The 14,992-nt window shown below is 61.4% G+C and overlaps 2 protein-coding genes across 9 annotated transcripts; both read left to right on the forward strand.

The window, feature by feature from the left end:
- The first annotated feature begins 41 nt into the window (after nt 1-41).
- Nucleotides 42-9,610, forward strand: SECTM1 (secreted and transmembrane 1). 6 transcript variants are annotated; one of them, XM_064495338.1, is made up of 7 exons: nt 42-371; nt 6,351-6,504; nt 6,843-7,157; nt 7,668-7,700; nt 7,955-8,121; nt 8,856-8,926; nt 9,084-9,183. In XM_064495338.1, exons 2-6 carry the CDS (start codon nt 6,417-6,419, stop codon nt 8,919-8,921), a joined length of 669 nt encoding a protein of 222 aa, XP_064351408.1. In that variant the 5' UTR covers nt 42-371; nt 6,351-6,416; the 3' UTR covers nt 8,922-8,926; nt 9,084-9,183. The 6 variants fall into 6 exon arrangements, with proteins under 6 accessions (XP_064351408.1, XP_064351409.1, XP_031325286.1 ...); XM_064495339.1 differs by lacking the exon at nt 8,856-8,926 and having other exon boundaries at nt 45-371; nt 9,084-9,610; XM_031469426.2 differs by lacking the exon at nt 8,856-8,926 and having other exon boundaries at nt 62-371; nt 8,944-9,610.
- Nucleotides 9,611-11,473: 1,863 nt separating this feature from the next.
- CD7 (CD7 molecule) lies at nt 11,474-14,411 on the forward strand. Of its 3 annotated transcripts, none has more exons than XM_064495343.1 (4): nt 11,474-11,624; nt 12,597-12,911; nt 13,176-13,339; nt 13,864-14,114. In XM_064495343.1, exons 1-4 carry the CDS (start codon nt 11,555-11,557, stop codon nt 13,969-13,971), a joined length of 657 nt encoding a protein of 218 aa, XP_064351413.1. In that variant the 5' UTR covers nt 11,474-11,554; the 3' UTR covers nt 13,972-14,114. The 3 variants fall into 3 exon arrangements, with proteins under 3 accessions (XP_064351413.1, XP_064351414.1, XP_064351412.1); XM_064495344.1 differs by having other exon boundaries at nt 13,176-13,306; XM_064495342.1 differs by lacking the exon at nt 13,176-13,339 and having other exon boundaries at nt 13,864-14,411.
- The last annotated feature ends 581 nt before the right edge of the window (nt 14,412-14,992 follow it).

A 14,992-nucleotide genomic window follows, 5' to 3' on the forward strand; every position in this document is an offset into this window, starting at 1 on the left:
CGGAGCTTGAGCGTAGAGATCTCCAGGCATTGGCGCCTCCTACTTTCCGCAGACCCTTCGTTCGTCTATTGCGGCGCTCCTGATAAAAACATAATAAGGAATTTACTACCAAGAAAGTCGTAAACGTTTTCTGTGAATTTGGGGCAGGCAGTTCTTGAAACTCGAGTGACTTCTTATAACTTGGGGTTTTCCTCCTGCGTCTGGGACCTGGGTGCTGCACCTCGCGTGCGCGGATCCAGGATCCTCCTTCCCGCCGCGCCTCCTCCCCTGGCTCCGCCCTGGGATCCTTAAGTTTTCCTCCGTCTCCAGCGCAGGGAGCAGCGGCGACTGCGGGCGTGGTGGAGCCGCGCGCCCCGGGAGTGGGGCTGCAGGTGAGGGGATCGGCCGCAGGCGAGGGGCGCGCGGGCCGGGCCGGGAGGCCACGAGGGGGCCGGGACCGCCGCGAGAGGGCTCCAGGGACGGGGCGGGGCTCCGGGTGTCGGGCGGGTCCGTGCGCCCAGGTGCGCGCGGCCGGGATGGGGACCGCGGAGCGCGGAACCCCCGGACCCCCTCCCGCGCTGACGGCCTCTTGCCCGCGAGACGCGGCTGGAGTTCCGGGGTCCGAGAGCCAGGGGCCGGGGCGCAAGGGGACGCGAGGGCGCGCCGCGGGCGGGGAAGGACTTGGGCTTCGCGTCGCGGTGGGGAACTGCGTCTCTGCGGGGCGTCCCCGGGCTGGGCTCTTGGAGGGGCAGGGAGGTGGCAGCTCGGACTCCCGGGGACACCCGTCCGGACAGAGTCGCTCCTGCCCCCGCGCCCACTCCAGGCCCAGCAGCGATGCCCTCACACTTGCGAGTGCTCCGGGGGCGCTGGCGCACACGCGTGAACTCTCACACTCGTTCACTCGCAGCTCAATTCACTCACAAACACTCGTAGAACAAAAGGAAGCCCCTGAGACTGCCCTCAGGTGGTGGTGGGGCCCCAGCGGCCCCTTCCTGCGCTCCCCTTTCGTTTTTGGTTTGTCTGCAGCAGCCACTACAATGAGTTCCCCGCCCACTGCTGGTTAATGATCTGCAGTTGGAAACCACTTTCCATGCCTGTGGAGCCAGAGCCCCCGGGAGGCCCTCCTGTCCCCAGGGACTATGAAGTGAAGGTGGTGGGGGTATGCAGGGTCCCGGGCAGGGGGAGAAGGGCTTTCAGAGGAAGTGCCTTGTGAACGGAGCGGAGCGGAGCAGAGCGCGCGAGAGGCAGCCACCCGGGGTGGACAGCCTGGATGCGGCTGAGGCGGGAAGGGCTGCGGGCTCAGTCCCTAGGCCTGGAGGACTTACTGCCCAGCTGGGATCCCCTTGCGGCCCCAGCAGCAGGGACCAGGACTGGAGCATTTCGTCCCTCTGAGCCAGGGTGGGGCTCGGCGCCTTTGCAGCTGTCCTCTGGAGGTGGTTGGTCGCCTCCCTCTCCAGTGTTGGGGAGAGGGTGCCCAGGCTCACCTCCCCATGTAATCCGCCAAGTGGGTGCTACCTGAGCCCCTGCGGCAGATGGGGAAGCTGCAGGCTGCTCTCGGGTGCTGTGGGGTGGGGGTCCTTGCCGACTGAGGGCCCCTATGTACCTGGCCACTTGGCACCTCATTTCCAACAACCTGCTGCCTCAGCTTCCCCGAGGACCCATGGCAGCACAAGGTGCTGACAACGGTGTGCGCGTCCCAAGACGTCTCGCTGACTCCACGTGGGATCCGCTCCCCAGTGACTGCATGGCGGCATTTCAGTCTGTGCAGATGCCAGTTCCTGGCCTGGTGATTTGAGAGAAATCTGAATTGTTGCCTCTGCTTTTCCCAGTTCCAGGAGTCTCCAGGCCGCTCCAGTTCTTGCTCACACACCCAGCCTTCCTGCCTCACACCTGAGCCTCTGCCTTCTCGGTCCTCACTTCGCTGCTGTGCTCTGGCCCTCCCTCTCTCCGGTTTCCCTGTCCTTTGCAGCACTGGTGGGAAGTCAGAAGATTCAGGCAGTGTTCAGCTGCAGACTTACAGACCTACCTGAATTTCAGTTAATGAATACATTTTTTTTCTTTTCTTTTCTTTTTTGCAGGGGGAGGTAACTAGGTTTATTTATTTATTTGATTTTTCAGTGGAGGTACTGGGGATTGAACCCAGTACCTCAAGCATGCGAGCCATACCCTCCCCTCAATGAATCATTTTGAAATACAAGTATGTCCCAAATATTGCACAGAACATACTGATGTTTAAAAGTAAGACAACAGCAGAACCCCAGACAGATCAGGGTGGCAGAATGCGCCTGAGGACGGGGTGCTCCCTCCCCCTGTGGTCCAGCCCCTCTGCCTCCAGTCCCGCTCTTTGCAGACAGCCCTTCCTGTGCTCTATGAGGTGGAAGTTTGCCTCCATTTTACAGATTTGGTTCAGTTGAATTAAGACTTGTCCATGGTTTCAGAGGGTCTACCTCAGGCTGGAGGTACCCCCAGCCCTTAGGCTCTAGCCCCTAACGGTAAGGAGCCCGGCCCAAGATGGGAGCAGTTTGGGGGCAGGGAGTATGTGACCCAGGTGTCCCCTTATCTGGATTCTGGAGGCATCCAGGGGCTTTCCCAGCGAGGAGGACCTCAGGGAGCCGTGAAGAGTGACTGAGGGGTGCCTGTGTCTGAGGACAGAGCCCCCCAGAGCCGGGAGAAGGCTCAGAGGAGACTGGGGGCTTTGGGCAGTGGGAGGAAGAGCCTGGAGCCCCAGCCAGCCCTGTCTGGGAGCCCATACTGTCAGCAGTCTCCAGCCTCTCTGGGACAACATGACAGAGGATGGCCAAGGGTCACCTTTCCGTAGGTCATACCCCACAGGGCAGCGGCAGGGGGTCTGTGGCACCTCCTGGTTTACCTGTTTTCTGGTCATTTCATAGTGTGTGAGACGCACGTGTATAAACACACAGCTAATGACCACAGGTGAGGCTAAATTAAATCATAATGTTTAAAACTATGAGTCAACGTGGAACAGTTGTTAGGTTGCTGGGGCTGGGCAGGGAGGCTGGAAGCCAGCATCACAGGAGAGTCCCTCACAGGCAGACACAATATGGAGTCCCGGGGGCAGAGGGTGGCCAGGTGGGACTGACTGATGGGGAGCCCTGCACACCTCCCCGAGGGCTGCACCCTCGCTGCAGAATGTGGCCGTCTGTCCCCTGGGCTGACCTCTGGACCCCAGCCCGCTGCTTCCTTTCACTTTCCTCTTGCTCCCAAAGTCCAGCAGCCAAGTCAGCACCTGCCACATAAACACACCTTTGCTGAGGTCACCCTCTCTCCGTGTCACTGGTCCAGATGAGGACCAAGGCTGACCTTTGACCCCCCCAGCTCAGCTGCGGCTCCTGCCCAGGGCCCACTGTGGGGGACTGACCACAGCCTTCACGGGACACAGGACGGCCCCAGTGGGGAGCCTGAGCAGGTCCACAGGGATTGAACACCTTCTGAATGCAGAGCATGTGGGAGGCCCTGAGTGTGTGTGTGTCTGCGAGGGTGAGCCTCGCAGGGGTCGGGGAGCAGAAGTAAGATTGTAGCGGCCTCCAGAGAGGAGGTGGCTCCACCAGGCCGGGCCGTCCTGGCTCCACGTGGAGTGAGGCCCTGAACGGTCCAGGATTGTGAACTAGGCCAACCGTTCATTTATTCTCAAACAACATCCCGGAAAGTATACTCGGAGTGTGAAACAAGACCCTAGAGTCACTGGAAGGAAAAACACCTGACCACAGTCAGGACAATGTGTGAGGAGGGGTTCCTTCTGGACCCCACAGAGCCCTGGGCGCCCCTCTCCCAGAAGAGCACGCCTGCCTCCTGCCAAGTCCCAAGTTCACGTGTGAGGAACGTGGTGGAAATAAGTGGACAGAGGGCTGGGGGCGCCGCTCAGTGGATACCCAGGCCAGGCCACCCGCAGGATGCTCTGTCACTCACACTGTGGAGGGGCCGCCGCTCCTGGAGCACCGCCCGCGCTCAGGTAGCGTTCTTGCTTTGGTGCCCTGGGGATGAGTCCTCCATGTGGCCGTGAGGACACCTGCCCACTCCAGCCCTGGGGGTCAGGGAGGTCAGGCCGCTGACCCCCAGGGATTATGTCCTCCCGCACCTCTGGCCAGGGGAGAACTTGGCCTGCCTTCTGGTCGACGGGGCACCTGGACCCACGTCGGGAGGCCGGGGAATTGTGGGGGCCAAAGGCTGTGGGGGTGGCAGGGCAGAGAGAGGCTGGTGGGGGGGCATCGGGAGACGGTTCTGCTCTTAAGGCAGAAGGAGACTGGAGGGCTGACGGTCCTGCCCAGGGCTTCCTCCGGGTCTGCACAGGCGTCTCCCTCCGGGGGCCTGGGGTCACTGTGCACCACCAGAAGGGCGCCGCTGGGCCCTGGGGTATCAGCTGTTCTGATACCGTTCTGTGTATCAGAACCTCCCAATTTAAGAAGAGTTACTATTTTGTAAAAATATTCAGGAAAAGGATTGAGGAGATCTTATCTGAGGTGCCAGGAAAAGGCCCAGTAAAGAAAGTTATGACCCCTCTTTCTGGAACCTTCCACCCACCTAAGGGTCCCAGCAGCACTGAGTGGTGATGAGCTGTTTATGCCCCATCCGGGTGATCGCTGACAGGCAGCGAAATCAGAAAGGCTGCCGCTGGACTGCGTCCCGTTGTGAAATCTCAGCCTCGTCTGTGTTATTCCGAGCGAATCTGGGCAGGATCGGGGCAGCCACTCCCCTACTCAATCACCAAATTCTTGATTCTAAAAATATTGGTTAAAATTGGGTTAATGTTCTTGTGGGAAAGCTAAACAGAGCAGCAGAGGAGCCGCCTCCCTCGGGTGAAACACAGCGGATAACACAGCTCCCTGGACGCGTGCCACGGCCGCGTCCGGGGTGGAGATGCCGCCGGCAGGTCCTCAGTGGTCCCATGTGGTGGGGGCACCTCGGCCGGAGGGGATGGGGGCTTCACTCTCAAATGCCTTGGGCACCCCCTTCCCTCCTTCTGGAAGGAAGCAAAATGGACCCTGTCACACGCCACTTGCAAAGTGACATTGATGTGGCTTCAAGATTTGAACAGAAAACTAGATAAAATTTGGCCATTGTGGATTTGCAACAATCTGGGTGGCCTTTTTAAAAGGACACTTTAAACAAACAAAAAACACTTTGAAACAAAACCTTGAGGTTTTCAAGGAAAAGACAGACAGGATGACAAACGCCAGAACACCAAACAAATCTGTTTACTCCAGAAACAGCTGGGGAGGAAAGATGATCACGGATGACGGTTTGTTTCTTTATGGCACGAAAGTCTCATAAACCTGTAAGAAGACAGACTGTCCCAGAAAAGTGGGCAAAGGGTTTGCAAAGGCAGTGGCAACGTGAAAACCCAAAGGGCCAAAAAGCACGATGAGCCGGCTCACCCCCCGGCAGCTGGGAGACGCAGCAGCCGGTGTCACTTGGAAAAGCGGGGGCGAGGAGGTGCACTGGGAGCTGTGCGGAAGGGCCCAAGTTAAGCGTTCCGGGTCCGGGGTCCACGGTCCGGGGTCCGGGGAGCCAGACCTAACCCATAAAGCACCGCAAAACAGGCACAGAGGAACACAGAACATGACCCCAAAATGCTCCCTCCAATGTCTGGGGTTTGTACCTGATGACCCGAGGGAGGGGAAAGCTGGGGGCTGGGGAAGCGTGGAGGGGTTCGTGTGTGAGGGTCTGGGGCAGGCTTCACCCAGGACCACAAACTAGGGGGCAAAACAAGTCTACTATTATTATTATTTAATCAAAGCTTCATTAGTTTAAATTAAATAGTTCAAACTAATCAGGGTAATCAGGGTACTTTACTGGAAACCTGAGATGGGCGCTTTTTTCAGAGGACGTGAAAGTCCCGTTTTTCCAGGACCTGTAACCCACGAGTTCCACAGGAAGGCCGCTTTTGTTGATAAGAGCAAATCTGGCAAGCGGGCCGGGCGTCCCCAGGTGTCCAGCCTCCGCGTGCGAGAACGGGAGAGGGGCTGGGGGCATCCGCGGCGGTCTCCAGTTGGAGTCAGGCTCGGGCGGCTGCCTGAGCTTCCGTGCAGCACGACCCGTCTGTCTCCGTAGGACGCACAGCTCAGGCAGTTTTGCTCATTGTGTATCAAACCGAAGGCTAATGCTGCAGTGTAAACAGGGTTGTCTCCCAGTGGCTTGTTTCCTGTCTCGTGCATGGTTCTCATCTGTCTGACAGGAGCCCCACCGAGCACATCACGAAGCTGCAGAGACTGGTGGGGCCGGGGCTCAGGCACCAGGCAGAGTTGGTCCTGAGGAGCTCGGGGACCCCTGCCCGCCTGGCCCGGCGGTGGCAGCTCCCACTCGCTTCTGCAGGAGCCCAGGGGCCTCTGACCCACCGGCTTTCCTTCCTCCAGGGAGCGTCCCAAGGACCAGTGAGGAGGACGAGGGATCCGGAGGCCTGCACCCCCCTCCCGCCAGCCATGCTGACCCTGGCATCCCTGCTCCCCGTCCCCAGGATGCTCTGGGCCCTCCTGCTCTTGGCTGCCTCCGGCAGTGCTGAGAGCACAGGTGAGGCTCTCGGCCCCACTCTGCCAGGGGCGCTCCCCCTTGGGTGGGGGAGCTGTAGGGGGAGGAGAGACCTAGGTCAGGCCAGGGAGGGCCCAGGCCCCAGGCAATGTCAGGGACCCCAGGGGGGGCCCAGGCCCCAGGCAATGTCAGGGACCCTGGGGGGCCCAGGCCCCAGACAATGTCAGGGACCCCAGGAGGGGCCCAGGCCCCAGGCAATGTCAGGGACCCCAGGGAGGGCCCAGGCCCTAGGCAATGTCAGGGGCCCGGGGGGGGGGGGCCGCCAGTGAGCACCCTGAGGCCCAGCCAGGCCCCACATATGCAGCTGTCCCCCCACACAGAGTGGGACAGCCCCAGCTGCACCGAGGGCGTGGTCTCCGTGTCCAGGGGTGAGTCAGCTGTGATGGCCTGCAACATCTCCAACCCCTTCTCCCACATCAACATCACCCTGTGCACCTACCGTGGGGAGAGCCGGCAGCTGGTGTTCAGTGAGCCGGCCCCAGGAGACTTCTCCCGGGATGGGTGGCGGCTCTGGGTTCAAGGAGGCCAGGCGCAGCTGGTGATTGAAAAGGCCCAGGACGCCCAGGCAGGGCAGTACCGCTGGATTCTTACGGGAAACCAGAGAAACTCTGAAATCACCACCCTGAACGTCTCAGGTGAGGGGAGGGGCCGGGGCTGCAGCCAGGGAGGAGGAGCTCCTGCCCACCTGACGTGCCCAGAGCCAGGGGAAGGGTCCGCAGAGGGCAGCAGCCCCCCCGGCCCCGCAACGTCTGTGCCCCTCCGGCTTCTCCCCTGGACAGCCCCTGTACGCATGCCCTGGGCCCCCTCCCCTGTCTGCACAGACTGCCGGGCCCTTCCCTCCCTCCAAACCTCCTCCCCTCCCTCCTTCCTTTGCTGCCAAACGCCCCCGGTCTCCACCACCCCTGGCTCTCTGCCTGCCCCCACCTGGTTCCAATGCAGTCATGGTTGCCCTGAGCTCTGGAAACCAGGGGCAATAGGAGGGGCTGAGAAGGGCACCCTGGCCTGGCTGCGCCCTGGGAAGGGATCCCAGTGAGGCCTTCACACTCCTGTATCCAGGGCTCATCTGACACCTGGGGCGGAGGGGCTGCGTCAGGGCTGACCCTGGGCAGGCAACCCCTAACTGGCCCGGTATGTCTCTTTGGCAGAGCCCCAAGACACATTCTTCACACCTTCCTACGGTAGGTGCTTCTGTCTTTATCCTGGGGTACAGAAGAGGGGCCAGCGCCCAGGTGCCCACTAGGAAGCCCCCTCGGGTCTCCCCCTGACACTCCCGCCCTCTGTGCCTGGCACCCGTGCCCAGCCTGTGCACCCCTCCCCCCACTCTCCTGCCCCTGGGCTTCCTGGCGGAGGTGGTGCCCCCTTGAGGGTGCCCCAAGGGAGTGGTGGCTTCTGTGAGTGAGCAGCTGGTGGAGGCCCCGCCCACTCCCCACAGGCCCGGAGACGCTGCTCAGGGAGCTCAGGCCTGATCCTGAGGGCACAGGCCAGGCGGTTGTCCTCATCCTCGTCATGGTCGCCCTGGTCGCCCTGGTCGTCCCACTGGCCTGCATGTTAGCCTGGCGCAGAAGGCATGGTGCCCTGAAGCTCTACAAGCTCCTGCAGGTACCAGCTCCCAGCCGGGCTGCCAGGTCCCCACCGTCTCCAGGACACCCTGGAGGACAGCAGGGCGGGGTGGGGGTGGGGCTGGACCTAGGCAGTGTGGGTGGTGGGGTGTCTGCAGGTGAGCCTGTGCGTCTGTAGGCACAGGTGTCTGTGTGCAGCTCTCGTCCCTCACTCCCTCCCCGGATGAGGAGGCCCTGGACTCCGCACTGTGCAGCACCGAGGGGGGAGGGGAGGGGAGGACCAGGGGGAGGACGGAGAGGCCTAAAGCATCCTGGCCTCTCCCTGACACGCCACGGAGGGTTCTGCAGCAGCTCCTGTGGCCAGAACTGCACAAATCTCACGTTCCAAAGCACTGGACCCAACAGGACCCTCTCCCGCCCCTGGGGGCCTGGCTCCTCCCCTGGGCAGGAGGGCCATGCTGCTGCTGCGACCACCGTGGGATTGGGTGGTAAAAAAATGTACCAAAGACAAGGGTGAAAGCAGGAAAGGAGTTCAGTAGGCACGCTGCCGTAGATCGCAGCGGGCCACACAGACTGGGGTGCCCGTGGGAGCTCTGAGCTCCGGTTGCCCAGGTCTTTAATCAGGGAGGGTCACACCAGGAACCAAGGGGTCACAACATGTGTGATCAGCTCGTGCGCAGTTCTCTGGCTGGTTGATGTTCAAGTGGCAGGGAAGGGAGTGGGGCGTGGAAGGGTAGAGCCAGGAATTTTGGTAAGGGGGTGTGATTTTTGTAGGGGGCTGTGACCGGCCCTGGTGGCCAGGCGTCCGGGCATCGTGAAGACGGTCGTTCTCTTGGCTAAGGCAGGTATGTTAGGAAAGCAGCATTCTCTGTTATCTTTAAGGGCAGCAGCTGGGCACCTGAGGGGCTTTGGAGCAGAGGGGCCTCAGAGCAGGAATCTGCCAGGTGTCTGGACCCCACAGTTACCTCGGAGACACTCTAGTCTGGCGTTCTGGCATCTCAGGTTGATTGCGGACACACTCCTGTCTTTGGACTATGAGCAAGAACAAGCTTTGGGGACCCTCCTGCCAGCAGCTGTGGGGGCCAAGATGCAGGGGTTCGGGGCATGAGAAGGCGGCTTGGCCCCACTGCCACTGCTCAAGGGTGCAGCAGCCTTTGGCTGCAGGGGCCCCTCTGGAATCCAGGCCGATGCATGGCTGCTGGCGCGATCTGTGCCCACCTCCCCCCACGTCTCCCGCGGAGCTCCTCCCCCGACGCCGCCCCGCCTACCTGCTGGCCCTTCCAGGTCCCAAATCTGTTGATGCCAGATATCTTCATAATCAAAACCATGTAACTCCACTGAGCATATTCTTAAAAGGTACCTATAGGGTGATAAAAGACAGGATTCTTCTGGAAGTGCTGCATTCAAGTGCGTTGCAAACATCCATAATGCCAGCCCTTAGGCTGAGCAAACTAAACCAATGAGCAAATCACCAACTGAGCAGAGAAACACACTTTCAAATGGGAAAAATAAAAATCTGCCAGAAGCTGCTTCGAGTCTTAAAGCCCCAAAAAGTCCTGAGGCGTCTGGAGACGCAGGTGTCTGGCGGGCCTGGCTCACCGCGAAGGACCCCACACTGGAGACCTTGCCGGTGCCTGTGACCACGGCCTCACAGGCGGACAGGCGCAGCTTGGCCAGCGCCTGGCTCCAGGTCCAGGATGGGCTGTACTTGCGTCTCTTGAGTGAGGGTGAGGTTCCCGCCGTGGGATTGCTGGGCCAGGCCCAGCAGACACCATGGGCTCGGCACCTGGGACCTCTGTGCTTCCGGGGCCGTGGAAATCTATTCCATTTTGCCTGAATCAGACGGGAAGTGTTGATGCACCTAAAGTCACATCAAAGGTCATTTTAACATTGATGTTGTGGGGGGTGCTCACAGAAGTCACTGGACACATGTAGGCAGGAAACCTCGAAGGAAATGCTGAGTCTAGGTCTTCGACAATTTTATCTTCTACTTGTTGCTTATCTGTATTTTCAAGGATTTCTCTAAAAGGAGTTTAGTTCTGGGTCTGTGTAATGCTCTAGAGACCCTGCCTCCCATTTCCGTACCCCCTTCTCAGCCACACTGAGCCCCCTCAGACTATTAAGCACACCAGGCACTTTCTGGCCGCAGGTATCATGCACCTCTGATCCCTCTGCTTGGAACACTGTTCCCAGGTACCACATCACCCTCCCTCACCTCCTCAGTCCTTTACTCCTACGGCTCCTTTAAGTTCAGCCCCCTCCCCTGGCACACTGCGCATCCTGCCCTAGGTCCACTTGTCTCTGGAGGCCAGTCCAGGCCCCTGGCCTCTTGTCCGTTCTACCCTCTGCTCCCGGCACAGGGTTGGCACTACAGGCACCCAGGGGTGTTGGTGATGAACAAAGAATGGGATTAGGAAGGCCTTTCTTTCCTCAAGCCCTGTGCTTTCATCACCTCCTGCCAACAACCTGCAAGGACCCTCGGGGCCTTTGGCAAGATTCCGCCTCTCAAACAGATACGTCCCTCACACAAGGAGGATCTGCGGGCAAGAGAGCAGCCCCTGCCTGAGGCTGTCAGCCCCTCAGACCTGAACAGTCCCACCCCCAAACCCCACCCACGTCCCAGGACTCCCAGCCATCAGCAGACAGGAGCAACCTGGCCAATGGAGGACCTTCCAGGGAGGAAACAGCTCAGGACTGCAGGTCCACGTGTGAGCTGTGCACACACCCACACGTGGCTTTGGGCCCCAACGCGCCAGTCTTGGCCATCTGACCCGTGGCAGCCCTGGGGACAGAGAAATGCACCTCCTGGTTCCCCAGAGTAGGTCTCTCTCCCAGGGGCCTCCATGCCCCTGGGGTCAGGGGCCCAGCATGGGTCTCCCTCTGCCCTGGGGGCTGATCACGTGGTTTGGCTGAGCTGCCTCCGGCCCCTGCATCCACAGGAAACAGAATCGGAAGCCGCTTGCTCCGGCAGCACAGCCGAAGCCTTAGGCACGTGCCCGGCCCCCTCTCTACGGTTGCACGGAGGTGGGGCTCCGTGCGGCCACCCCCAGCCCCCATGCTGTGGGGCTAACTTACTCCAAGTTTCTGGGCATAAATCAGGTCCCAACAGAAAGTAAACCAGAGGGCAGGGCAGCTGGAGCCTGACCTCTCGCCTCAGCTGGGCAGGGGCCCCCTCGCATTTCTCCTGGTCACCACCCCCAGCCTCCCCTTCCTCTCTTCTCCCTGATGGGCACTCTGCAGATGCGGCAGGGGCGGAGGACTGGGACCGGACCGGACCGGGGTCCACCTGTGGGCGCTCAGCAGGATGGGCAGGGGCGGGGGAGGGGAATGAGGGCCGACCCTCTCTCCCCCGCAGCCCCTCCCCTCACTCACGCACCGCCTCCAGGTGGTGCCACGCGATTGGGTACTGCAGACAGGAAGAGTCTCGACAGCCCCGTGAAAGGGAGCCCTGCCCTTTGCCCCCAGCAGCGAATATGGCCAGGCTCCTGGGGCTCCCCCAGCTCCCCTTACTCCTGGTGCTTGCCTGCAACCTGGCTGCCCAAGGTAAGCCCTTCCTGACTGTCCCTCACCCTGTCCCCTACCACACCGCCCATAGCGGGTTTAGTGCTCCCACTCTGGCAGCCCCCGCCTGGGGACGCTCCTTCCCAGACAGCAGGTGGTCCCAGATGCCTGCTCTCGGAGCAGCCCCTCCAGAGGTCAGGCCCGGCCTTCGACACTTGGACACAAGTCCCAAAACAAGCGGCACCAGGACCTTTGGTGATGTCTGGCTGCGGAAGCCCCGAGATTGAATCTCTTTACCTGCATGTCTGGGGGCTTTCCCTTCTCCGACCAGCAAAGCAGCCTCGTCCTGTGAGAACGTTTGCCTTTTGTAGGAAGTTCTGCAGTGAAAGGTAGAGAGTAGTTCTGAAGGTGGGATGAGGGGCTCGGCAGGCACAGTCCTCGTGCCCCCTCCCTGCAAAAAGAGCTGCAGGACTTCGTTTGCTGAGAAGCTGATGTTTAGATTATGTTTGCGCCAAGAAGCCGGTTCTCCTGGTCCTGGCTGGGCAGACCAGGGCCCTTTCTGGGTGTCCCACAGGCAAGCCAGGATGTCCCTCCCCCATAGAGCCACTGGCTTCAGGTGCCTGTAAATGGTGAGGAAACCGAGGCAGTCAGCGTTGGGAGGAGAGAGGCCAACAGGACGGTGCCCCCGGCTCTCCCCAGAGCTGTCATTTAAGAGGGGAAAGGTGTAGCGCTGGGGAGAGTGGTCGGAGCTCTCAGCGAAGGGCTCACTGCTTTGGACGGAAGAGGCCCCAGCGCCAACATCCCCTGACCCCCAGGGCCCTTCAGAACCCGAGGACAGCCTGGGGTGCTGGCACCATGAGCTGCTCCCAGGCTTCCGAGGGGTGACTCATCCGTGGTGACATGTGGCAGTGGACTGTCTCAAGGGGCCTCCACCCTGCCACCGTGCCCTGACCAGAGGAGGGTCCCTGCCCCTCTGGCCGAGCCAGTGGTGACAGCGGCAGGTCCTCCTCACAGAGGTGCGGCAGTCCCCCCGCTACACGGTCGCGGTGGAGGGGGGCTCCATCAACATCACCTGCGCCACCCCTGGGCCCCTGCTCGGCATCTACCTGAAGCAAAGGTGGCCCGAGCCCAGCAATGTGATTTACTACGAAGACAAGAGGGAGCCCACTGTGGACAAGCGGTTCCGGGGCCGCATCACCTTCTCGGGGCTGCAGCACAACCTAACGATCAGCGTGCACCGTCTGCAGCTGGCGGACTCCGGCGCCTACGCCTGCCAGGCCATCATGGGCGACGAGGTCTGGGGCCCTGGCACCTTGGTCGTGGTGACAGGTAGGGACTGTGCCACCCCTGGGACCACTCCGCCTCCCTGCTGGGCAGCCCGGCCTCCATGCCCCTGTCTGGGGACCTTCCCTCCAAACTCACTTGAGTTGTTCCTTCCAGCTCAAGCCACCCCCTCTTCAGGAGGCCCCCTGGATTCACACACACACACACACACACACACACTCACTCCAGAGCCCTGCCCTGTCCTGAACCCCGAAGGCTCTCATGAACTTCCCCATCTGCCAAAGGCCTCTCTCTGTTCCTTCTGCCCAGACAAACTGCCCCAGGCAGTGGACACGTGCCAGGAGGCTCAGCTGATGCGCTTCGCCCTCCCGATCGCCCTGGCTGTGGGTTTCTTCCTCGTCGGGCTGGGGCTGGGGGCTGTGTGTGTGCTGAGGACACAGGTCAGTGTGACCTTCAGATGCCGCCTGATCCCTGTAAGCTGGCTCCTCTCAGAGAGCAGGGAGGGAAGGAGGGCACGTGTGTGAGCCCGTGTGCATGCGTGTGCATATGCAAATGTGCATGTGAGTGCAAGTGTGAGGCCAGTGGGGATGTAATCTGTGGGCAAATGTGTGCTGGAGGTGGGATGGGATGGGAGGGCTAAGGGAGACGGGCCGGGAAGCAGTCAGCTCTGCCCCGGTCCCTTGGCCGTGGCCCCCTCCTCCACCGCTCGCCTCCAGCTCCACGTTCTCTGTGCCAGAGGGGCCCCTCCTTGTCCAGGGCCAGGAGGCTGAGTCACTTCCACCCTCTACCTCCCGGCTGCTGCCCCCCAGCCTGGCCTGGCCTGCCCCCTCGCCCAGGCCTGAGCAGTTCAGAGACCTGGGGGGCTGGCCGAGGCCCCTCATGACCTGGCTTCACCCAGGCCCCGCAGAAATCTGAAAGCTTCCTAAGGGAATGTGCCTGGAAGACAGGGTGCCCCAGAGCCAGCAGCCCCAGAGGGAGACCTCCGGCGTTCTTTCAGGTCCAGAGACTCTGCTGCGCAAAGGACAAGAGCCCGGTGTGCGTGGTGTACGAGGACATGTCCCGCAGCCGCTGCAACACCGCGTCCACCTCCAACCAATACCAGTGAGCCTGCAGGGCCCTAGCCTCCCTCCGCCTGACCCAGCACGGACACACAGGCAGTCCACAGCAGTCGGGCTCCCGGTGCCTCCTCCAGGAAGCCCTTCCTCCTGCCTCCCACCCTTGAGGCTGCTCTGGACAACTGGAGCCAGCAGGAGGGAAGCCTCTCTGTCCCGCTGCTGCCCTGACCCTCCAGCAGTGGGAGAACCTGCCTGTAGGGCAGACTTGGGCCTGGGGCAGCAAGCAGCTGGCAGAGGGTGGGGGTGGAGGGTAGGGCCGTGGGGGGGTTGGGGGGGTCAGCGCTCAGCCCCTAGCCCTGGCTTGCTGGACATAAAAGGCTTCTCTTCTCCCCTTTCCAACTCCAGTGTCTATTTCTCAGCCAGCTCAGAGCTGAGGAGGGGAGGCTTGCGTGACAACCTCTCAAGTGTCCTCTAGGACTATGGCAGCCTAAGTGATTACATGTGAGAGTTTTGGGGAAGGAGCGGGGAGCGGGGGACACTTCCCCACTCCTGCCCCCATTTTGGCTGGAGAAGGGACATAAGAACCGGAGCCCAGCCAGCCTCACCCGCCTCCACCAGGGGTCCCGTGGGGATGGAGGAGGGGGAGCGGGCAGCAGTGGTCTGGGTGTCTTAAGAGAGGGCCGGACACACTGAGCTCCAGCTGGAGCTGCCACCGATGCCCAGCTTCTGGAGGCCGAGGCGTGGATGGTGATTTCTCTCCGTCCAACAAATACTGACTGAGTGGCCGACCCGTGTGGGTGCGGGTCTGGGTGCTGTGAGCGGAGGGGTGAATGAGCAGACAGGGCCGTTCCCCCGAGGAGCCAGCGCTCAGGCCATGGGAAGGAGGTGGGAAAGAAAGCCCTCAGGAGATGAGAAACAGCAGGTAGGGCTGCTGCGTGGGGCCGGGAGACTGTGTCCTGAGGAGGGGCAGGAGGACAGGGGCACCGGGTGGCGCTCCCACTGGATCTGGGGGCCTGGTTGGAGGCAGGACGCAGGAGTGCAGGGAGGAGGGGGGTGGGACAGGTGGCACAG

This window comes from Camelus dromedarius, chromosome 16 (assembly GCF_036321535.1).
Source record: "Camelus dromedarius isolate mCamDro1 chromosome 16, mCamDro1.pat, whole genome shotgun sequence".
Lineage (NCBI taxonomy): Eukaryota > Metazoa > Chordata > Mammalia > Artiodactyla > Camelidae > Camelus > Camelus dromedarius.